This window comes from Perissodus microlepis, chromosome 8 (genome assembly GCF_051167445.1).
Source record: "Perissodus microlepis isolate ML-2025 ecotype Zambia chromosome 8, ASM5116744v1, whole genome shotgun sequence".
Classification (NCBI taxonomy): domain Eukaryota; kingdom Metazoa; phylum Chordata; class Actinopteri; order Cichliformes; family Cichlidae; genus Perissodus; species Perissodus microlepis.
In genome coordinates, this window is record NC_140468.1 from 22909042 (window position 1) to 22933553 (window position 24512).

Sequence of the window (24512 nt, forward strand, 5' to 3'; positions counted from 1 at the left end):
CAGATCTGACCACATCAGATGTAAAGGCAAATAGTCACATGAAATTTTCAATTTCATTTAATTTAAAAACGCCCAAATACACCCCCCCCCCCAATATGACCAACTTAATGTTTATGACATAGAATACTAGAAACTAGTATTTTCACCTGAGATGTTTTATGTATTTTTTTGATAAACAAGTTACAGTAAGTAAAAGGTCTCTTTTATCTACATTCTGTTACTGGCTCATCTTCTAGCTTTGTTTCCTTTTGTGTCAAAATTTTCTAAAATAGACATTTTTTTAACGCTCACAAATTGGAAACCTCTGGTGCCTGTTTGACAATCTTTTAGGTTTTACTCTAACATGTTCAGTTTAGTTTACAAAGAAAGCAGGTTAAAGGCCCTCCCACACTGGATTTTCACGTTTCAGACCCAGGGGTAACCTGCCATTATATACAATTTATGTTGTTGTTGTTTTTTAACATTTATTATATTTAGTGTGAAACACAGGGAAATATTTTCTGCGAGAAAGCACTGAAAAATGTTGGCTAGCAACACTGAATTTAAGACTGACTCAGACTGACAGCTGTCCAGTTCTTAACTACCAGCCTCCATCAAGGCTAGCAGGAAGACAAGGCCTTCACTGACTGCAGAGTTAAGATTTAGACCTACTGGGCATTTCAATGTCAGCAACCCGCTTTAAGGTCAACTAATGCCCCCAAAGAGATAGCTGGGAAGTTATTACACTGAGGAGTGGAAAAGAGAGAAGCTCAGGCTGACCTTTAAAAAACCACACTTAAATCAGCCAATGCCACAGGCGCTGTTGTACATTGGGCTCACTCTGCTTCTGTGTGTCAGTGTGTGTGCACGTTTAGAAGGTTAGTGCAAATCTGCTGCCTCCTTAAAGACACCGACGCTGGAGTAAATCAGCATGCGTCTACAAAGCTGAAAGCTGATCTTTGCTTTAGCGATTGGTGACATATTTTTCTCAGTTTGTCGAGATGATGCATCACTTTCAATCAAACATGATTTTGAAAGCTTACCTTATACGGGAGGAAGAGGGACTTCACTGCTGCTAGGAGACTTGTGGTATCTGGAGCATCCCTCTGGCCACAGATCACAATCTAAAAAAGATAAATAAAAAAAAATAGAAGAGGAGGGAGGGTGAGGAAAAAGATTATGTGGATGAAAGGAGAAGGAAGAAAGAGGAAAGAAGTATAATAAGACCAAAGCAATGGGGGGAAAGGTGACACGTGGGACGAGGAGATGGAGAGGAAGTGATATAGGTCAGTACTGTATTTGTAGCACTAACAAGGGAGGCAGGTGTTTTCTCTGGGATCGCCTTCCCCTGCTTTACTTCTCAGCTTGTTACCCTCGCGCTGTTACCCTGACCTGTCACCCTGTCATCTATGACAGACAAACTCTAACTAATCCTGTTTTAGGCTCCTGTTATTCCCTTCTCTCTGCTCACACAGCACACGCTTTCAAACTTAAAATTTTCTTTGAGTGTTACAGAAACTTTGGGCTAACTCCTGCTGTGCCTGCTAGTTTTGGTGGTTTCAGGCTAAACTGAGGGTGATATTATTTCAAACCAGTTACATAACTGAACAGCTGAAATAATCCCTTAAATGCACAAGTCCTGTTTAAAAACAGGGGAAAATGATTAAGAGTCTGTGTGTCCAGGGATTAGATGTGCAGGGAGCTTAGAGAGGTGCTGTCCTCAGATGACCTACGGGCCATGAAATGGGGTGAAAAATATGTATCAACAAATTAGCTGCTTGCTTAAGGAGGACTCTTGTAAACAAATGTTTATCCAAACAGGGTTTATATGATGGGCGCTGAGCTTCCAAGTTAAGCTGTTAATAATGAAAAAGTAGCAGTGGGAGGAGAAACAGCACAGGACATAAATATTGTGAATGGTGAGGATATTAAAGGCTACTTGGCTCTAACTCCACTTTCATTAGTCAGTAAATTGAACACGCAGCCACTTTGTTCACAGTCTAACTCATGATTATTACTGGGATCGAGGTTTACCAATGAAGCTAAAAAAATACAACATTGTTTAAAAAATTCTTATTTTTTTAATTACTGCAAAACTTTCATACATTCCATATTCATTATATATAAAGTGAAAGATTTTTCATCCTTCATTTGTTTTAGAACACTTCGTCAGCTTAAGGATGTGCGTGACTACTTGACTAGATGACTAACTGTTGCTGCTGGTTGGTACCAGACGTTCATATCAATCGATGCCAGCAATTTATTGTGTCGTAAAGGTTATGCATCCATGAGCCACCAGATGGAGCTGCAGCCCCAAGATCGCTGTAGAAACCCCCATAAATCTGTAAATCTAGGCTTGATCCTTTATTTAAGTCACTGCTAGTCAAGCTGGTTTGATAGTCTGATCGGACAAAGGAGGGAGAAAGGTTTCACCCACCACAGCAGGGCTGTAACTAAAGATTATTCATGTAGTGATCTAATTTGCCTTTTTCTTTAACTTTCTAAAACGGACCCATTCAGACCTGGCGTCACAGCTCCAGGGTGCGGGCGCTTTAAATAATCACGCACTGCGGTAGTGCTGTTGTGGGAAGAAAGCTCCGCTTTGCACAACATTTAATGTTTATCTTAATCTCTCATTTCCATTTTCTTCCGTCCTCCTGTTTTGCGGTTTGCCCTCCTGTTTTGCGGTCAGTTACAAAGACACATTTACGTGGTACAAGCGTATGATGCGTCGACAATAAAATTCTGCGCAGGCGATGTCATCGATGATGCTGAGGAATAGTTGCAGCCCTACACCACACGCACACTCCTGTGCAGCCCCTCATTTAGACGACTAAGAAATTAGTTGCCAGGAGCTGAGATCAATCAAAAACTGATTTACAATACAAAAACAACTTCTGAACACAATGTTACTTATTACTTTAAAAGCAGACACAAATGTGATAAAAAAACAAAATGGACTTGACTGAACTAAAAAGCTCCCTGCTATCTTTTTTCATTAAATGAAAAATCATTTTGATTTCAGGGAACAAAAATCTTAACTTTTGTTGTTTTTTGTTCAGTAAAAGATGTTTAACCCTTGGATGCACAACCTACCAATACCTACACTCTTCCACGAGTGGGGTCAAAAATGACCCCAAATAAAATCAATGCATTTTGCTATAAACTTGGTTGTTATTCTTCAAAATCTTTAAAACGAAGAGTTGTAATATTTTCATATTTGAGGTATTCCTCATAAAACATGTTTGTGGCATGAGGCCCTTTGCATTTTTATTTATTTTTTCATTAATTTTAAGAAATTGGAGATTTTGTATCACTTGTATCACTTTTGTATGCTTGCTCTGCATATACTGCAGAAGCTGGGTCTTCCCTCTGAAAGGCACAAGTTGTTCATCCACTGTAACACAATCACTGAGCATGAATTTCTGCCTGCAGTTGACCAGGAACAGACCCCATATGTAGCGGAAAGCTGCCATGTGGTTTGTTTTCAGTCGGTAGGCTCTGGTCCTCTTGTCATCAAAGTGCAAGACGGGCAAATATCTTCAAATCTTTGAATTGACATAGTGGCCTTGAACAATGGGTTATGCAGAGGACTCCCAAAAAGCACACCGACTGGTACATCCCAGTTCTTCTCACTTCCTGCAAGAATGGTCAATCAAATGAAGGCCAGCTTATGTTTGATTACATTTTTCCACTCTTTTCCCCTGTCTGTGGCTACTCTTCGTGCCTCCATGTTTGTGCATGTCAGCACCTCTTCTATTATATTATCAGACATGAACATCTTCCATACATCTATTGGGGAGACAGTACTAAACCCAGGTGCAAGCCCTGGCTGACTAATTCAGAATATTGTGGCTAGAGCAGTAAGAGGGGCTCATTCTGTTGGACTCAATATCCATTTCCTTTTTAGAGGACTCATCAGAGGACTCCTCTGTGTCTGACTGGCCTTGTTCAGTGGGGGGGACAATAGTCTGGGTCCTCTATATCTGAGATGTCCGAGTCAATGCCTCCGATGGGCTCTTCATCCCATCCATCCTGGATCATTTGTAGGGCAAGGTCCACAGGGATCCTAGCTGGCCTCATAGCAGCCATGTTACTTTAGATATTTAAAAAAAAACATCAATGTTTGAAATGCACAGAAAACTATAAACAGGGCTGCACATAAATGGTCCGCAGGTGCGCATTCGCTGTAAAAATAAAAGACACGCACCAGATAAGAAGTTGGAACGCTCGTTTGCGTACATAAGATGTTCTGGAGGAGGACAGACATTTGTTCAGAACTCTTAAAGATGTTGAAGAAGCAAGCTCTGTAAGCAATTACTTTGGTGTTCCTCCACCGCAAAAGAAGCGCATGTTCTCAGAATTTCTGGGAATACTTTTTTTTTGACAGCCAATGCGCACCTGCAGACCACTTATGTGCAGCCCTGGCTATAAATCATATATGTTACTGTGTAAAAATAAATTCCTGATCCTTTAGAAGTGTAAGTGGGACGGTCGGAGTTGCTAAGAATTAACGTTTCATAGAAGATTCCATAGGAACTGCTTGGGGTCATTTTTGACCCCACTTGTGGAAGAGTGGGGTAGTGATACAAAAACAGCATTTTCTTTAAATTAATGAAAAAATAAATAAAAATAGAAATGGCTTCATGTTACAAACATATTTTATGAGGAATACCTGGAATATGAATATATTACAACTTTTCATTTTAAAGATTTTGAAGAAAAACAACCCGTGGGGTCATTTTTGACCCCACGTGTGCATCTAAGGGTTAACAGTGATTACATAAATGTGGGTCACAAACTGATCCAGGTGGGCCGCGCAGCATAATTTACAATAAATACCTAAAAAAATATATTTGATTCTTGCAAACAAATTACATTTTAAGTGCACAGAAAAGCATTGTTTTAAAAGTCACACCTTTTAGACTTTTATACAACTTAATCCTGTTTGATAACTTTATAAAATTTGATGCACTTATTGTTTAACCCTACAGGGTAAAATCCTTTAGGATTGGTTTCAAAATCAACACATTTTTATATTAAAAGCTTTGGGATTCTAAAGAACTTCTGAGGGTTTAAGGGGTTTCAAAATAACTTATTTATTATTATTATTCGGGTTTTCAGACCAGTTCCTGATCTTGAACTCATCTCACATTTCATAGTGACCAGGAAACTTACTTTGGAAAGTAAAACTAAGATTAAAACAAATGAATGAAAAAAAACACACACAGGAAACGTTTCATTTTTCATTTGTGAGACGATCAGAGTGACTAAAAGTTTTGTGTGTCCCATTTCAAACTGTGCCGTGGAAGTTTAGGAATGGCTGAAACACAATACAGTAAAGTACAGTACAGTAGGGCTGCTTGCTGTGATTTGCAATCGGAAGGAATAGTATACGTTATATCTGTCTTTCACTTTTTGCAATATTTGTTATTATAAAAAAGTTAACAAACAGACATGACTTTAGGCTCTGGTTGCTTCATGGCATCTGTAGTTTGACCAACTAAAGAGAGAACTTTATTACCCAAATATGCAAACATCATCAATCAATAGAACTTTATTTGCAGTGCTGTGGAGAGATGTAGTGGAACAGTTTCAGACTGATTCACGTTCACTTTACTGCATGGTTACTGAGTATACAAGAGAATCAGTTAAATCTGTTTCACCAGCTTCTTGTACAGCTTTTGTTTCTGCTATGCCACATCATTTTCTTCAGTTTTTGTTTACCACTAAATGCAAATTGCATGACAAACTATGTTTGCACAATACATCATTCAAGCAGAAACCTTTGCTTTTAGTGGGTGGACATGAAAATCAATTTGGGCTGGCAGCCTGGCAAACACCTGCTCTCCAAGCCAACCTGGCTTTTAGGACAACTGTCTTTGGCTAACACCAATCAACAGTGGCACTTTAAATGCGTAATATTAAATCAAGACTACTTTGACTATCCTACCAATACCAATGGTAAAGTATTATCTGGTTGTCATAGTAACTAAAACCCACCAGTAGCCCTGATTCCTACGTGCAAAACTCAAAAGACTTCAATGAGCGGTGAACTCATAGGACAAAATAAATCCTTCTGGTGCCTGAACTTGTTCCCCTTCATGATCATGTGTGTTAGTTTCAAACTCACCTGTTTAAGTGTGTAGTGCTGGGCCATAAGAGCTCGCACCATTTCAGGCAAGGCTATGGGAACAGTGGTCAGACGGTCAGAGAATGCCGTCAGTAGCTGCTGGGACTTCTGGAGCCACTCCTGTCTTCCAGTGTAGTGGGACAGACGAAGGAGGTTGAACGCTGAGACTGAGTTAGCACTGGGCTCAGCTCCATCCTGATCTGAGACGCAAAGACAAACAAAAGATGCTCAACAGTTACAGTCTAAGACCTTGAATATACTCTGAATCAAGAAAACAGAGGAGTTATTTAAATGAAACAGAGTATAAAGTTATAGTCACACTAAAACCGTGGTCGGAGATTTCAGCATGAGCATATTTATTGCACAATTGTGCAAAGAATTTGCAAACTCACTGGCTTTGAACGACTCCTCTGAAGATAGACTTCAGTTGTTTGGAGACGGGCTGCTTTTCACCAGGCAACGTGCAATAAAAATACTCACCGCAACTACTTGCAAATTGTTCACCGATAGCAAAAAACTTCAATGCAATTACCAGGCGACCAGTGATTATTCCTAGTTACAGAGATGTTGCCATCCTATTTTTACTCTAGTGTGACTGAGCCATAAGACGGGGATTAGGACTTGATACAAAACAGACTCACTCACTCACTCAAAACACAACTCATTTATTGTTATCTGAAACAAGGTCCTGGGAAGGTGCCATGCTATGCACAAAAAACAATAATCAACTTAAGCATTATTTTGTCTTTTAGATATTCTTCACTTAAGTTGCCTTCAATGGTTGCCCGGTGACTGCATTGAAGTTTTTTGCTGTCGGTGACCGACTGAAACTGAATGTTTGAACATTCAGTTGTGGAAACACAGGTATTGCCCACTAAGTTCAGCAAATTGTCCTCTTTTTTTTGTTTGTTTGTTTAAAATGCCAACATCAATCAACAACAGGCCAAAACAAAAGCTTCTTTTTTATTTTTCAATTTTATTTTTTATGAAAAAAATAATTTTAAAAAAATAATAAAAAAAATGAATGCAGGTTTAGGAAATTTCATGCTTAATTTTTCAGACTCAGATTATGCTCAATGTTTTATAAACTCTATGGCATGGCAATGCGTTATACGTTTTTTTTAACTAATGTGATTTGTCTAAACATGAACAAACATTAAAAGTTTCACTTTTAAATCCAGAATGATGCCATGCTTATAATCCATATGTGGATGCAATGCCTTTCTGTGTGATGTGATGGACACAACAGATAACCCCATGAATGGCTCTGTTCAGTGACTGGTCCTTATCATTCATATCAGTGTCTAATGAGAACCTGGAAGGTGATGTTCCCATAACCTCTGCCCTTGCTACATGATTGCTTCTCAGGCCTGAGGTCTGTGTTTCTGAATGTGTGTGAGTGTGCTTTTTATTGTCCAACACAATTTACTCTTTAAGTTAAACTGCACATTTTGAGCAAAACCTGGAAATGTAGAGTTGTAGAGTTCTGACTTCTAAGTATTTATAGCAAAATGGCCCTACACAGCCACACAGCTGTCCTGTACACTGCATATTCAATATGTTTTATAATGAGCATGAATTACCATCATCCATGCGTGACTGAAATGCAGAAATACTTTGATTTGCATGTTTCTGGACTCAACAGCAAGGAAGTTTCAGCACACACACACACACACACACACACACACACACACACACACACACACACACACACTGTAAACACACACAGAGGTTTAACCTGAGAGTCTGTTTGCTTTCAACATTTCACATCTCATCTCTTAAGGATCCCCATGGAAGGAGGGCAGATGAAGGCGTGACAGTACTGCTTCCAAACAGACACACACATAGAAAACTTGCTGTCAGCACAGAAACACACACTCACTGCAGTAAAGCACTACTTAAGACTTTTATCAGTTTTTTAAAGTCTACAAAAACAGCTGAAGCAGTCTCAAGTTGATGTATCCTGTATTTTTCTGTCTTTTTAAATGGGAATACATCTGACAATGCACTGTGACCACGAGAGACAAAAACTGTTTTCACAAACACAACTGATTTTCAACTACAAAACAAAGACAGATATTGTGCATAATTGCAACCTTAGTCTTCAAAAACAAATACACACAAGGGAGGCTGAGGCGAGGAGATGTAGAGTGGCAGCATAGTGGGGTAATCCGTCTTGCGGTGACAGGCCACGCTGCTGGGACTGGCGTCCACACTGCAGCGGGTGTAGCGTCACTAATGGGCTTCAACCCCACACAGCGCCGCCACCATAATGGCTCCGTCAATCCTCTCAGATGAGAGAGCTCTCACGCGTCAGCTTCGATAAACACACACAGATGCAGGTGTGACGGCGCGCAGGGACAAGCGCTCCAAAACACACAAGCTCAGGCTGCCATCATCTCTGATCTGTCCCACATTTCATAATAAAAATAACAATCACCAAAAGATCTGCATTTCCAACTGAAAAATGATGAATCCTGTCATGGAGGAAAAGAAAAGATGTAACGTGAGATCCATTTGGAAGGGAGAAAGACGAGCCTACTGACTGTATTAGTAAGGAGAAAAAAAATTAACTGAGTCGAGATGACAAAAGAGTTATGAATAAAAATACAAGTGGGAGTAGGAAGCTGTTGAAATAGATGGTCCCTGTCACACAGAGCAGCTTGGGAGCAAAAACAAATAGGCAACTACATCCAAATTGGAATCTACAGCCTAGCAGATCAAAGGTACATGTCAGCGTGTAGACAAAGTGTCAGTTTCTCTGACATGCCAGCAGCCATCAGTTACAGAAGTGCATTGGCAACTGAAGAAAGGCTGGAGTGCACATCCAGGCCAGGACCATTTATTTTTATATCCCCAGTCCTTTGGTACAAAAAAAAAAAAATCTCCTTTTTCAACAGATTTGCAACATTAAAGAAGTTCTTGAGGAAATTTTGTTTTTGTTTTTACGAGCTAAGCAAAAAGTATAGACCATTATATTTTCAGACACTGTACAGAATATGTATATATGCAGATGGGTTTCTTGGACATTTGTTTATATTTAATGACGCAGCGAGCCTCTTTACAGAAACTCTTTAAATCTTTTAGCTTTCTTGGCTAACAGATTAGCTACCTGCTTAGCTGCCTGAAGCTTGAGCTCCTTCCACAGACTTTTACAGGACTGAGGTCTGGAGACTGGCTAGCCATGTTTGGAAGAACAGATATGTTGAGTGTGACCCAAATAACATATCTGTTCTTCCAAACATGGCAGGTTAGGTTGATGTCAAAGAGTGAGTTTCATCTGACCGCAGCACTTACTCCAAGCCTTCTCTGAATTATTTAGCTGTTCAATGGGAAAGTTAAGATTTGGTCTTGCCGACCATGGCGGAGAGACTGGAATGGAAGAAACTAATTCTGTCGACAGGTGTGCTTCACACACATAACACATTGAGATCAGGAGTATCTGTAATTGACTGATTGTTTGTAACGTGGCACACAACCAATAAGTGGGAACCAGAATTCTGGCTGGGCTGTAGGGAATCAAATACTTGTTTCACTTAATGAGACGCAAATCTATTTATAACTTTTATGTAATGTGTTTTTTCTGAACTTTTGGTTAATATTCCGTCTCACTTAATTAAAATGAAACCATCATAAAAAAATAGAGACTGTTCATTTCTTAGTAAGTGAGCAAACTTACAAATTCAGCAAGTGACCAAATAATATTTTCCCGCACTCTAAGTAAGTAACAGCTAAGAAGGCACTAATATTTTAATCATCAAAACTAAGCACAAACTTCTGGGATGGCCAGCAACCCATAATAGTAGTTACATAATTCATTTAAAAATTCTCCAACAGCACACACACTAAGGGGGGTCAGTAGACACTATAACTGTCTGTCTTGGGACACCTATCAGTCAAAGTGACTGTGCCCCGAACGTGACTATCCAGCCGGAAAAGTTGGAAAAATTCACCCAATTCAGGATTGAATCTCTGAAACAGCAGGCTGTCAGTCTGTCTGCACAGTGCTACTTCTTCTACTTCTATAGTAATACACTGTTTCATCACTACCTTTTACATAAGAAGATTTTAATTAGCAAAACTTTAAACATCTAAAGGAATTATTTCTACAAAACTCCAAACTTTCCACTGCAGGAAAGGTTCTTAGTGGGAAAACAAGGTTAGACAACATTTTTCATTTTTAGTGGCCATTTGTGTACCTTGATCAATCTATTTCTAACCTTTTTAATCATTCAATTTATTCTCTACAGTTATATGCCAATTTTAGATTAGATCAGATATTTTCAGTGCATTTGTGATAAATAACAAATAATTCCAAAACAAACACATAAATACTGTTCTTACACAGCTTGTCCACTAGGGGCCTGGCCCAAATGTCCCACATCTCATCACAGCTTCATCAATCACTTATATTATGTTAGATATTGCTGAAAATATTGTCCTCAAAGGTTTCCTGCGCCATGCTGATGCTAGTCTAATGCAATGCCACCTGTTTTGTCATTTACCAGGTTCAAAATCATTGTATAGCTGAGGCACAGGACCAGGTCAAAGACAAAAGACTTCAGTCACTGGGAAATCAGTAGGATTGTTTCTGGGTTGAGTTTCATTTCCTCAAGCAGAAAACAGATTTTTATTTATCGAATAACCTGAAACAAAACAACACTCTAGTACTGTTTGTAAGGAAAACTATTTGCAGCCCAATTGTGCTTATATTTGTAATCAACATCAAAAGGCCCATACTGAGGAAGGAAAAGAAACAAACCCTACAAGGCTAAAAGGTAAGTATGAGGGCAGCAAGGAAGAACATGTAATAATTGGAAACGAATGAAGATGTAAGCAAGATGAGAGCAAGCAGAAGCAGAAGGTGGGTTTGAGATTCCCACTGCAGATTGTCGTCCTGTTCCAGCCTGTCAGGAGCAGATGGACTGAGAGACAGAAAGAAGACGTATTTGACAGGCCTGGTGATCAAAGTAGCCGAAGAATCAGAGCATCAGTCTTTGAGTGCTTTCAAGTTGAAGAGGTTCAGCTTGAATGAGTGAGGCTTTTGCAGTGCTGAAGGTAGATAGGAGGAGGTCAATACTCCTCTGCTCCCCTCTTTTATCCTCCAGCTATTCATCAGTCTATCCACCAATCTGTGCCTTCTTGCCTTTTCACTAACATTTAAAGTGTAGCAATAGAGGGAGACTGACAGAGATATTACAGACGAGGCTTCCATCGTGTTAAGATCCAAATCGATCAATAAGGTGAAAGATATACGCAGGCGAGAAAGAGATGGACGGTACATGAAAAGATGAGCAATTAATGATTACGCTCATCCAGTAACTCAGCATCCATTCATGCCTCCTCTGTTTGTTTAACTCAGTGTGGTCAACTTCTGCCAATTTCCAATTCTGCAGACACATCTCAAACTTAGTATTTATTCATCTGTCTGAGCTACATCCTCACACTTTGCCTGAGCCGCAGCGGTATTCTGCAGTAGTGCTATTAATCTTTCACCTGTCTGTCAATCCAACCTGCATCTTTAAACACACTTACCACATGCCCCACAGTAGCAGCACCAGTTTGTTATTTATGTTCTAACAGCTCAACAGAACTTCCAATATTACAGCAGATGTGTGTATATGCCTGTAGCACTTTCGGCCTGTTGCTTAGTCGACTGGCATCATTTTCTGATGTCACATTTGACTCCATGTGTATCCAAAGCTTGAACCCTTCTCAGTTTGTTAATCACTTGACTTATTTTTCTACTGCTTGACTGGAGCAGCTGGAAGCTAAAAAAAAAAAACATTACATGACTGCTTAACAAAATTACCCTAAGTTTTCTACAGACATTTGTGAGCCCAGGAGAATGGACGTTAAAGACTTTTCCTGATCACCTCTGTGCTCATCTAACAACACAATCACTGCATTCGAGCACTCGTGCTCCTTTCAGTTACTAATCTGGGAAAATCTTCAGGTCTAATATCAAAACTGTTGTTCCTTGAAGACCCACTTAAAGCTATTCAAGACCAAAGACTTCCATTTAACACACTTTTTGCCTCTTCGTATAAACTGTATATTATCCATAGGACTTAAAGTCAGAGGAGCGGACTATAGGGTTCATATAGTGGTTATAGATCGGTCGGTGTGTGTGTGTATGTGAGATCATTAAGGTAGCTACATTATATCTCTTATATGTAGTGTATGTTGAAACTTTACAGAGCAGTTAGATTTCTAGAGGGTTAAAATACAACATTCAAAAACACTAGCAAGTTTTAAAACTAAAGAAGCTAGTTATTCAGTATGAGTCACAAAAAAAGCTAAATACAAACTGATGCTTTTGTTGGCTTCATATTTTAGAAACAAAAGACGTATGAATCACTAAAGCTCAGAGTACAATCACTCAAAATGTGCGCTCTATGACACTGTAATCCAATCACACTCCTTGCGGATTCCTAATTGCCACAGGCGACATTCCCATCATGCTCTGACATGATGGTAATGTCTTCCAGAGTTATGTATTTAAATTCACTACTAATATTGTAGACACAGGTAAGATAACAGAGATTTCAGATATCTAAGTAGTTTATTTTCATTTTATAAGAAAGAAATCATGTTTGCCTCAACACCCATACTGAGATGATCTACCAATCTATCAGCACCTACATTTCCACTCCAGGTACCTATTCTGTCCCTGAAACTTCAAAGAAAGAAAAGGTTCCTTTACACTGTTGTTTATATGTGATTCCACTTCAGTCTGAAGAACCTCAGAGATTAGGCAAATTAGTTCACTGATGTAGAAACAGCTATTCTGACAAGACTTTCTAAAAACATGGCAAACCAGACGTTCCAGCTGTGTAAGCCTCTCTTGTCTTGCTCAAACAGAGCAATCAAAAGCTGTGCTTGGGCCAGATTTAAATGTTATCTTTATAAAAAGTAAGTTATCCTAACAAAAAGCAGTCACCGCTCACACATCCCTAAACTTCCAGAATGTGCCAACCCCCTGAGCAGGGACTTTGCTGGGGGTAAGATATTGTAGTTCTTATTGAAGTTAAGTGCATTGAGCATCTTCAAATGTTCCTATGGTAAAAAAAAAAAAAAAAAGCAGCTAATGCATCCATCCCTCACCCTCTTTCAGCTGCAGCAGTACTGTGCTGTCAGTGGGATCACTGCAGAAGTAGCCTCCGCCCTGATCATCCCAGAACAACACGTCCTGCCTCAGCTGCAGCTCCTCAGCCCACTGCAGCCACTCTGTTTGTAGCGTGGCCTCGTACAGGTCCAGCAAACCACATATGATGAAGGCATAGTCATCCAGGAAGCCAGAGATAGACGGAGATCTGCAGAGCGCAGAGGGAGAAAGTGGAAATCAGAGGAGCAGGAGAGGAGAGTGGGAATCAGGACAATTTTCATTAAGAATTTATTGATCGATGCGTTGACATGAGTTACTTTTAGTGAACTAGTTTTGCTTTGTTTTTTTTCTCCATTCCATGCTTTACTTTTTTATACTGCCTGAGGAAGACAAACAGCCAGATGGTAAAGAAATTTGGAGGGACTGCCTTACAAAGGCATTACAAAGAGTCTGAAGGAGAGACAACCCACGACTACATTATAATACACATAGTTAGCTGAGCATAATCACTTTCTGAAGCATTTTTCTCAATGTGTAATTATTCATCTGTGTTTCTATAGTAAAGGCAAAGACATTCGCATAGGCACACAACTGCATACATAAGATGTCTGACGTTTGAAGTAACTCTTTTTCCTCCTCCACTTCCTTCATTCAGACGAGTTCTTTTGTCCTACCAATCTCTCCCAATTTTACAAATCATTCTCTGTCAGTGAAATTGATTCTGATTTATTGTTCAAGACTTGTCCTTCACAATGTTGCTACTGAGTCGCTGCAAATCAGCTTCTAAATTCGAGTGTTATTCCACCCCGTGCTACTTTTCCCCTCCAATTCTCATGACGGCATCCCGTCTGAGTGAGTGCATGGGGACAGACAGTGACAGGAGGCCAGACAGTGCTGTGACATGAGAGGCTGATGGCTGGCAGTCAAGAGGCTAAAAACAGGAGGTGCACTTGGAGAAGATAAAGTGCATGACTTTAAGGTCATGGAGAGGTGAGGAGTCAGAGAGCAGCTTTTCTTCCCCAGAAAAAAGGTTGATTCATGAGCCAACTCATACATAGAGCAAAAGCACTTGTTCTAGCCAACTCAACACAGTATAGGACTGTGCAAAAGTCCTGACCCACCCCCTCTTTTCTTTTGTTTCCATGGAGCCAGAATTTCTTGTTATTTTTAAATTGGCCTTAAGCAAAAGTTCTGAGGCTTTCTGAAGTGGCTTTGGCCACTTTATTCACTCGTTTCAGTCCCTGTAACCTGACAATTATCATATAGATTATTATGTAAAATCTGAGGCCATGGTTCTCAGCCGGAAAAGGGTGGAGTGCCCACTCCGGGTCGGGGATGAGTTCCTGCCCCAAGTGGAGGAGTTCAAGGTTCTCGGGGTCTTGTTCGCGAGTGATGGGAGAAGGGAGCCGGAGATCGACAGATGGGTTGGTGCTGCGGCCGCAGTGATGCAGCTGGTCGATCTACGTCTCTACCCTCAACTATGGCCACGAGCTGTGGGTAGTGACCGAAAGAACGAGATCGCAGATACAAGCGCGGAAATGAGCTTCCTCCGAAGGGTGGCTGGCCTCTCCCTTAGAGATAGGGTGAGAGGTTCGGCCATCCGGGAGGGGCTCAGAGTAGAGCTGCTGCTGCTCCACATCAAAAGGAGCCAGTTGAGGTGGTTCGGGCATCTGACAAGGATGCCTCCTGAGCGCCTCCTGGGTGAGGTTTTCCGGGCATGTCCCACCAGGAGGAGGCCCTGATCTATGTTTACACATAGCAAATAAATGATTTTTCTTATATTTTCTATATAATTAAAGGCATGTGATTTCTTTTTTTGTCAACAAGGAGGCCGTTGTTTTTTGAGTTTGAAACATAAATAATTCCTTCCAGCAAATTGATGCGTTCCCATAAAATCCATTAAAAAAGAGAAGTTGTAGGGTTTCTGTGGAGTGAAGAAATGAAGGATCACACCTCTGTTTTACAACAGCTGGGTATAAGCTTACATTATTATTAACATTAAGAAGGACTCTCCTCCTGATAAACAATTTTATGTTCTCAGATCGTATGAGAGTTTATTTGCCAAAGGTAGGAGTCCAACAATGTTACCTCCACTTCAAGTTTCACTAACGTCGGCTAACAGCAGCTGATAATGGCAAAAAACAGCAGAGCTTAGAAAACGTGATGATTACAACAGGGTTCATACGCCTTATTCAGGGTCAAATTCAAGCACTTTTTAAGCATTTTCAAGGTCCCTTTTCAAGCTTTTACAGCACATTCTCAGTAAGACCATGTGAAGATTAAAACAAATCATCCAAGGTGAACTTAAACACCTTTGATCCCCTTTTGTTAAGACATAGAAAAACGCACCACACAAAAATACTGCAAAAGGAAACGGTCGCCTTATATACATAGTGTATAAACTCAAAATGCACATCTCACTTAAAAAATGTGAAAATGTGAACAAATCAACTTGTTAGAGACCTTTAAAGTGTTTGTGCTAATAACATCATGTACAGTCAGACAGGCATGGAGAACAGCACTGACTGGGAGGCTTTAAACAGATCACATAGTTCAATTCAACATATAAGACTTTAAGCATGCACAAGCATCTACTTAAAATCTATTGAATTTATCATCTGTGATATTATTATGTACAATTTAATGTATTTTGTTCATCTCCCTTAAATAAACAGGCAGCCTTAAAGTATGAAATATTCATATACAAATACACATATAAATGTGTGTAATGTCTCAGTGGCTGATAGAGCCCCACAGGCCTCAGTGTGAGCTTGAAGATATTCATACTGTTTAAGTAGTTTAATGTGTCGGTGCTGACGCTAAACACATTTTAAATGAAAGCCGTGGAACTTTGGTAGCACAGAAACAAGTGGCTATTCTTTGTGACCATATGGATCACTCATATTACCATTATTTCACCCAAAGGCACCAAGTTAATACTAAAAAGCTGCAGCAATACACACAAATATAAACAGTACTTGGTGACAACTTTGCTTTTAGCCTTAGCCTGGGGTCCAGGGTGTAATTGGCCGTTTTTGACTACTTTTGATTTGGCCTCTATATTTCACCTTTAAAAACTGTTTATCTTGCCAATCTGTTATTTTCTCATTTTGACAAACTGTATCAGCACAATTTATCTAAATTCAAAATTTTAAATACGAGTAGAAAGTGATATTTTGACTGTAAAAACCACAAGCATGTTTAACAAATCATTTTCATAACTTGAAATGCAAATAGAAATTGTACATTTTTTACAAAATATGCACAAGTTTTGCAAACAACAAAGTTATATGGTACTATTGACCTAAAAATGCAGCCAAGGCTCAGACATTTTTTATATAACCATTTAAAACTGTTTACAGAACAATCAGGTGTTCTGCATCAAATAAGAAGGCACACAAATTATTTATGCAACTCCAAAAAATAGTTTGTGTTCACTCTAACACAGATGAGAACAGCACAGGGATAAACCTGCAGGTCTGACAGCAGGTGTGTCACTCAGCATTTACACTGCAATCTGCCTTTGGTGGCTTTTTTGCAGCAACTGTGACATTCACTAGTAGAACTGACACACAAAACAAAACAAAACAACGACTACACCACACACTAACTACACAAGACAACACACTAACTTGAGACTCCAAACACGGTAAACGTCACAAATCTCTCACGTATCAAAACTCTTTCTCGCTCACTCTCGCCGGTCACTCCTAAAACTTCCCTCTCTTCCCAAACAACCAAATGCCACATGTTGCCATATCTTTTTTTGATTGGTCGACATGGTACATTTTTTCCACCAATAGGGAAGGAGAGTTTTTTCTTTTTCTTTTTTCATTCACAAGCGTGTTTGCTAGCGCTCTCCTTAGAAAACGCCGTTTTTACCGTTTCTTCCCGGAGTAAACGCCACTGTTTTATTCAGAAAAACAAAAAACAAAAAACATCGGTTTTATGTGGCCTATCAGCACAATTTAAAAACTGGTATATAGTTTGAAGTCCGCACGTTCGACCCAAGTTGAAATGGAGACTCTGGGTCCGTCGACCCCAGAGGGTTAATCAGAAAGCCTTAAGTTGGCTAGTTATGTATCGGGCTAATGTTTAAAGCTTTCACTTGAGTAAATGAACTCATATTACTGCTAAGGAATGTTAGCTAAGTTCACAGCATATTCCATAATTGCGCTGCCATACTGCATCACACTCAGTGCATTTCAATCATTTCTCCAGCGAGTTTTATAGCAAAATGATAATCATAATTTTAAAAAAATAACATGTGTAACGTCCCATATGGAAAAGAAATAGTAAAAACGTATAAAAGACTTGCATAAGATGTGGCCTACTTCATATAGTAAATCATATAAGGCTTATATGATTTACTCATGAAAGTGGCCACTTTCTCATTACTTTCATATATTGTTTTAGTAAGTATCCAAAACATACAAGTTTCATTTATATAATTTTTCAAGGGATCTTATATCTGTTTTCACTCTTGTATGCTTTTCATACAAGTTTCACACAAGACATAAATCTTATAAAGTTTGTATCTATATATCTTTTCCATATGGGGTACACGTACTGGAAAATAATTTACTAGCACTCACCTATCATGCGACTGGAGAGCGCAAACTCCACCATTGTCGTTTTCCATCAAACAGTCATTAACAGCAACATTACAGCAACCTACAGGTATGTTAGCGCACTCATCCCCGACTGTCCGAGGGAGGGGCGGGGTCACACGTTGAAACAGACGCAAGGCAGCCCAGGCGGGGAAATTTTGCTTTTACATTTTATTTCTCTATCTGATAAGAAAACTATTCAATCAGATAGTTATTTGTGGTGAATGAAATACAGTTACACTTTCAAGCACTTTTAAGCACCACATCTGAAATTCAAGCACTTTTCAAACCTTGAAAAGACAACATTAAAATTCAAGCATTTTCAAGTATTTCAAGCACCCGTACGAACCCTGTTACAAGTCCTTTAAGATGCCCGGACAAATATTCCTTGAGATTGATGAAGAAATTATAAGAAATCTTGACCACAAGAATTCAAGCTGTGCTGAAGAATAAATCTGGTCATTCCAGTTATTGCTTGACAGAACTGTGAAAACTCGTTTTTTGCCTCATATTCTGTACTTCCATTTATGTTTGCATGTTTCAGTAAATCGCTGCATTCATTTCCTGCTTTCCTTACAAAATATAAAGAAATTTTACACTGGCTTAATACTTTTGCACAGTACTGAGCTTATAAATCATATATATATAAAATAATGAGAAATTTATTTTCCCTAAGATCTTTGTTGCATGAGCCTCATGAAGTCTGGGTCTTTAGAAACACCCACACTATGCAGTGATTTAGAAAACTACTGCAGTATTGGCACAGAGTGTCTGCTGGTGTAAAGTCTTTAAATTGAAAACAAAAAAAACATTTTAAATTACATTTAACACCAGACACATCAAATATTGTATTTCAATAGAACACAATCTCAACCTTCCCTACACTCACACACAGACATTACTAAGCCAGCTTCTCAATCATTTTTGGTTTTTTAGTTTAAAAAACAAAACAAAAGAGGACAACAGCCTTTTCAGTCACACAGCAACATGTCATCTGGCTGAGGTGACTCCAGCCACAGGTATGACCGCCAGAGACGAGCGCTAAAGACGACCTCACTAACACACAAACACAAAAATGTAAAAAGCCTTTCAGAAATACTCGACAGCCTTTTCATTCACACCTTCAACAGCCGGTGTTAAATGAGTCATTTCCCTGAGAGCAAAGATAAAACACCTTGTCAGTACCGTATCATAGCACCGCGGGGGACACTTTTAGAATGATGGCTTCATCATGGTTCCCAGATACACAGGCACTCACTTGCCACTAAATAAAGCTTAGATGGAGGAACTTACTGGGGTGATGTGGGTCACAGAAAGGCAACGGGTCCCATCGTTTTAACAACAGCACTGACCTTTATGTTCGAGTCTAATTTAATATGTATGCTCGTCCCACAGAACGTGCTGCTTGAGGAGTCAATTACATATGAAAAAACACAATTGTGAACAAAGGAGAGACAAAAATAAAACACACAGAAGGAGATTCCCCTTTCTGAGTCATTAATAAAACAATGTAGCTAACCCTAACAGAAACCTATGATACTCTGCAGACCCTTGAAATTAATTTGAATGCCCTCATCTAATTGCTCTTTATGCGCCAGCCCATCAGCGTGTGTGGGATTGTGTATAAAACTGTAATTGAACGGCAGTGAGGTGGAAAAAGAATAACTGCTTATGACACTATTAGAGTGCAGTCAAAATCACATTTGATTATTGGCGCAAAAAGAATTTGCATTACTACATATTATTGTGATCTTTGGAAAAACAAGCAAACAGACCCACACAGTAATGACAGGCTCATGCTTAAAAAGCCAGATTCATTTTAGCACAAGAAAATAGTATTTAATTTAAACTGCAACAATCATTGAATGAAAACAAACCATCCTTAAAACTAACATCATTAAAAATCAAATCAAATCGGTGGGCAGTGGGGGGGTGGGGCTTGGAGCCTATCCCAGCTACCATAGTGTGACAGGCAGAGTACACCCTGGACAGGTCGTCAGCCTGATGCAAGGCTAACATTAAACTAAAACAAAATAAAATAAATTAGGGGGCTCCACTATGGGTCAGCTGGTTGACCAGGCAATACATATGCCCCAACAAGGGTCTGGGCTCCATTTCTCCCCACACAATTTCATCTGGCCCCACCCTTTCTTCCTACTTTGGATAGTACAGAGTAGACTGCAGTCTAATACATTCTACAATGCCAAAAAAGAAATCTTAAAAAAAACAACTAATTGAGAAGTTATCTCTGCTAAGTGTAGTGCTGAAGAGGCTACAGCAGCAGCCTGAGTAATGAGTCAACATCACCAGTGACCCACTTGCCATGGCTATACTGGATCCATTGTCATGCCTTGCTTTGGTTCCTAAAGACCTTGGTGATACTCTTCATGATCAGCTCCTCAACATTACCACGGCCTATTAACCCAGTTAGCCCGAGCACCTACTATTCCTCCTGCTAAATTAGCGCACGGCCCATATGTGCCTGGCCTGGTGTGACAGAGTGATTTACCAATGTACAGAAAGTAAACCAGCCCTGAGAAAAGGGCTTTGGTAAGCACTCTCAGTGCCGACCCCATCTTGAATTGGAACATTATGAATGAGACACAGGCTGTGGAAGACAGAGGCTCGTGGTGTTTATCTGTTTATATGTGTGTTTAAAATTGCATGCATTTCATGCTGTGCTGTGGGATTCCTGGCATATTTTTCTGCTGATTCGGCTATACTGCATACTCACTCATTCGTAGTAACTAGGACATAGGGCTAGCCAACAGAACGGGGACACCTGGAGTGATGGTGTAGAATCAACAAGAGACTGTTCGTTCCGCTGTGTTTGTCACACTGATGAGAAATTCTGTTTGTATTTGGTCGTCTTGGCCATTTCAACACAAAAACCAGAGCTTAAGCTTAACAGTATTAGCTTAACTCTATGCCATCTTCCACTTCATGTTAGGCTTAACTGTAAAAGGTTAAAAATCAAACACGGCACCCCGTAAAAGAAAACAGTCATTCTACGACAAAACAGATTTTGTACTGTTGCTATGTAGGCTGAAAAAAAACTCATCACGAGTCATTCAACAGGCGTCTTTAACCCAGTTAACACAGGGCCAGTCTTGTCTCAGATAGACAAAATGATAGAAACTAAAAGAGAAAAACTAATTACTGACCTGCAGCATGTAAATGTGGCTTTGCTATAACCAGGTTACTAGAATGCATGTGAACATGGTCTCTGATTTCTCAGAGTAACCTGATTTATCCAGATATAACCGTTTCCTGTTTGCATATACAGGGAGTGCAGAATTATTAGGCAAGTTGTATTTTTGAGGAATAATTTTATTATTGAACAACAACCATGTTCTCAATGAACCCACAAAACTCATTAATATCAAAGCTGAATGTTTTTGGAAGTAGTTTTTAGTTTGTTTTTAGTTTTAGCTATTTTAGGGGGATATCTGTGTGTGCAGGTGACTATTACTGTGCATAATTATTAGGCAACTTAACAAAAAACAAATATATACCTATTTCAATGATTTATTTTTACCTATGAAACAAATATAACATCTCCACATTCACAAATATACATTTCTGACATTCAAAAACAAAACAAAAACAAATCAGCGACCAATATAGCCACCTTTCTTTGCAAGGACACTCAAAAGCCTGCCATCCATGGATTCTGTCAGTGTTTTGATCTGTTCACCATCAACATTGCGTGCAGCAGCAACCACAGCCTCCCAGACACTGTTCAGAGAGGTGTACTGTTTTCCCTCCTTGTAAATCTCACATTTGATGATGGACCACAGGTTGTCAATGGGGTTCAGATCAGGTGAACAAGGTGGCCATGTCATTAGTTTTTCTTCTTTTATACCCTTTCTTGCCAGCCACGCTGTGGAGTACTTGGACGCGTGTGATGGAGCATTGTCCTGCATGAAAATCATGTTTTTCTTGAAGGATGCAGACTTCTTCCTGTACCACTGCTTGAAGAAGGTGTCTTCCAGAAACTGGCAGTAGGACTGGGAGTTGAGCTTGACTCCATCCTCAACCCGAAAAGGCCCCACAAGCTCATCTTTGATGATACCAGCCCAAACCAGTACTCCACCTCCACCTTGCTGGCGTCTGAGTCAGACTGGAGCTCTCTGCCCTTTACCAATCCAGCCACGGGCCCATCCATCTGACCCATCAAGACTCACTCTCATGTCATCAGTCCATAAAACCTTAGAAAAATCAGTCTTGAGATATTTCTTGGCCCAGTCTTGACGTTTCAGCTTGTGTGTCTTGTTCAGTGGTGGTCGTCTTTCAGCCTTTCTTACCTTGGCCATGTCTCTGAGTATTGCACACCTTGTGCTTTTGGGCACTCCAGTGATGTTGCAGCTCTGAAATATGGCCAAACTGGTGGCAAGTGGCATCTTGGCAGCTGCACGCTTGACTTTTCTCAGTTCATGGGCAGTTATTTTGCGCCTTGGTTTTTCCACACGCTTCTTGCGACCCTGTTGACTATTTTGAATGAAACGCTTGATTGTTCGATGATCACGCTTCAGAAGCTTTGCAATTTTGAGACTGCTGCATCCCTCTGCAAGATATCTCACTATTTTTGACTTTTCTGAGCCTGTCAAGTCCTTCTTTTGACCCATTTTGCCAAAGGAAAGGAAGTTGCCTAATAATTATGCACACCTGATATACGGTGTTGATGTCATTAGACCACACCCCTTCTCATTACAGAGATGCACATCACCTAATATGCTTAATTGGTAGTAGGCTTTCGAGCCTATACAGCTTGGAGTAAGACAACATGCATGCAGAGGATGGTGTGGACAAAATACTCATTTGCCTAATAATTCTGCACTCCCTGTAAACAGCCATCTCAGTACAGAACTACTGCGTACCGCTCCTCTAATACAAAGTGAAAAAAAAAAACATTTTCCACATCCTATTTAACAATGTCACACAGTACAAAAGGGACAAAGCTTTCTGTCATTTGGCATTGAGAAGCTCAAGATTATAATCTCATATCATCTCAATCATCAACATCTGGAAAAATCCTGGTGTGGAGGATCATCCCTTGCAATTAGGCCTGGGTCTCCAGTTCTAACAGGACAGTCATCAGCCTGAAGGTAGCAAGACTGAGATTCTAGACCACAGAGTGAGATTAGAAACCTGACGTTATGATGTGACGTCTAAAGGCCCCTGAGAGAACTTCCAGCGGAAACAACCAGAACTCTGATGTGTTCCAGCAAACTCAAAGTTTTTCTGGCAACGCGTTGATTACAACTCGGCCACCTTGAGAACTCTGTCTGCCACCCAAAAATTAAAATCAAGTTGAAGGATCACCGCTGGAGAAGATCCAGTAGATGAAGGCACAAGTGTCCACTAAAACCTAAAAATAGCAAAATGCTCAAAACAGTCTAGAGGCACAACAACAGGAATATTTTAAAGGAGAAATCAACCAAACCCAAAATCAGCTAAGGCTTTTCATTTTTGTGGGCCCAAATACTGGATCAGACCTCATAAATCTAGCAAACACTTCAAGAAAGCAAAGGGAACTCAGACAAATACAGAAGTATTTCCTTTGTGGTCTTCTGCTTTCTCATAAGAACTAAAACATTCAACAACTCTCTCGGCCGAGGAGGACTCAATTTAGCACAACTTTGTTCAGTGCAGTGGTTCAGCAAACCTTTACTTTCCATAAATCATATTCATTTCATTTTGGTTTCACTCCATAACCTTCCCGCCTCACCTGCAATGACTCTATGCCCTACCCGTGAGGCTCGCTAAACTTCAGGAAAAAAGCACACATGCAGTGTCTCTGAGAGAATTTTGTACTACAGATACATCGAATCAGGAATAAAATTCTGAGACTCTCAAAAATCCAAATCAAGGTTAGGACAAACATCCTCTGACAGCTTTCAGTCACAGTTAAATATTCAAAAACTGCAGGCCTGTGTGGGTCTAGTCTGATATGTATGTGAACAAAAGCATCAAGCAACCAGCTGTCATCAGATTCTCATTCTGACTATGATCGCTGAATTAAAGCTTTTAAAAACTGAGCCATCAAAACTTTCTCTCACTTACATCTGTTGCACCTCCATCTGGTCTCCACGGTAACAAGATCGAAGGATGGTCTGCTGCTTAGCGTCCCACAGGTGCTCCTTTAGGAAACCCCCAGCCTTCACTGCTCTCTCCACCAAGTCCTTGTCTCCCAGCACAGCTCCGACGCGAGCGTAGGCCGACAGCATCAGGCCTAACAGGGAGAAAGTAGCGGTGATGTCGTTGAGGGTGAGTGTATTGAGGTCACCAAGTAATAAAATGACATACTCACTGCTTAGGTATCAACATGTAGCCCCTGCCACACTTCCAATTTAGTTATCCCCCCCCTCTCTCCTTTGAAGTCCCCCTGTTCCTCCTCTTGTCCCTATCTGCATCCATCCTTCCTCCCGCTTTCCCTCCACCCGTCTTTCATGTAGTAAATCAAAGCCTAGTGAGTGCACAGCCTCGCCTTCAAAGTTTTGCAGCAGAGGACAGGTGATTAATGGCAAGGTTTCTTCATTAGAGAGGAGACAGAGAGTCTTGCGTCTAATTGGAAAGTTCTCAGGATCGCCGAGCTTCATTACCTCACTAACACACACTGTCTGAGACGTCAGCCCCGGGAGCCAAATTCGTGGGTGCACTTGTGTATGTGTGCTCTCTT

The 24512-nt window shown here is 40.1% G+C and overlaps 1 protein-coding gene across 1 annotated transcript in view; it reads right to left on the reverse strand.

Annotated features, from left to right (window-relative positions):
• spata20 (spermatogenesis associated 20) overlaps positions 1-24512 on the reverse strand; it is a 60625-nt gene that overhangs the window by 25517 nt on the left and 10596 nt on the right. Inside the window, exons 12-15 of the mRNA XM_084938291.1 lie at positions 23897-24065; positions 13220-13428; positions 6113-6312; positions 1023-1103 (exon numbers count right to left, since the gene is read on the reverse strand). Of these exons, the coding sequence (XP_084794417.1) occupies positions 1023-1103; positions 6113-6312; positions 13220-13428; positions 23897-24065 (659 nt within the window). The remainder of the gene's footprint in view (positions 1-1022; positions 1104-6112; positions 6313-13219; positions 13429-23896; positions 24066-24512) is intronic.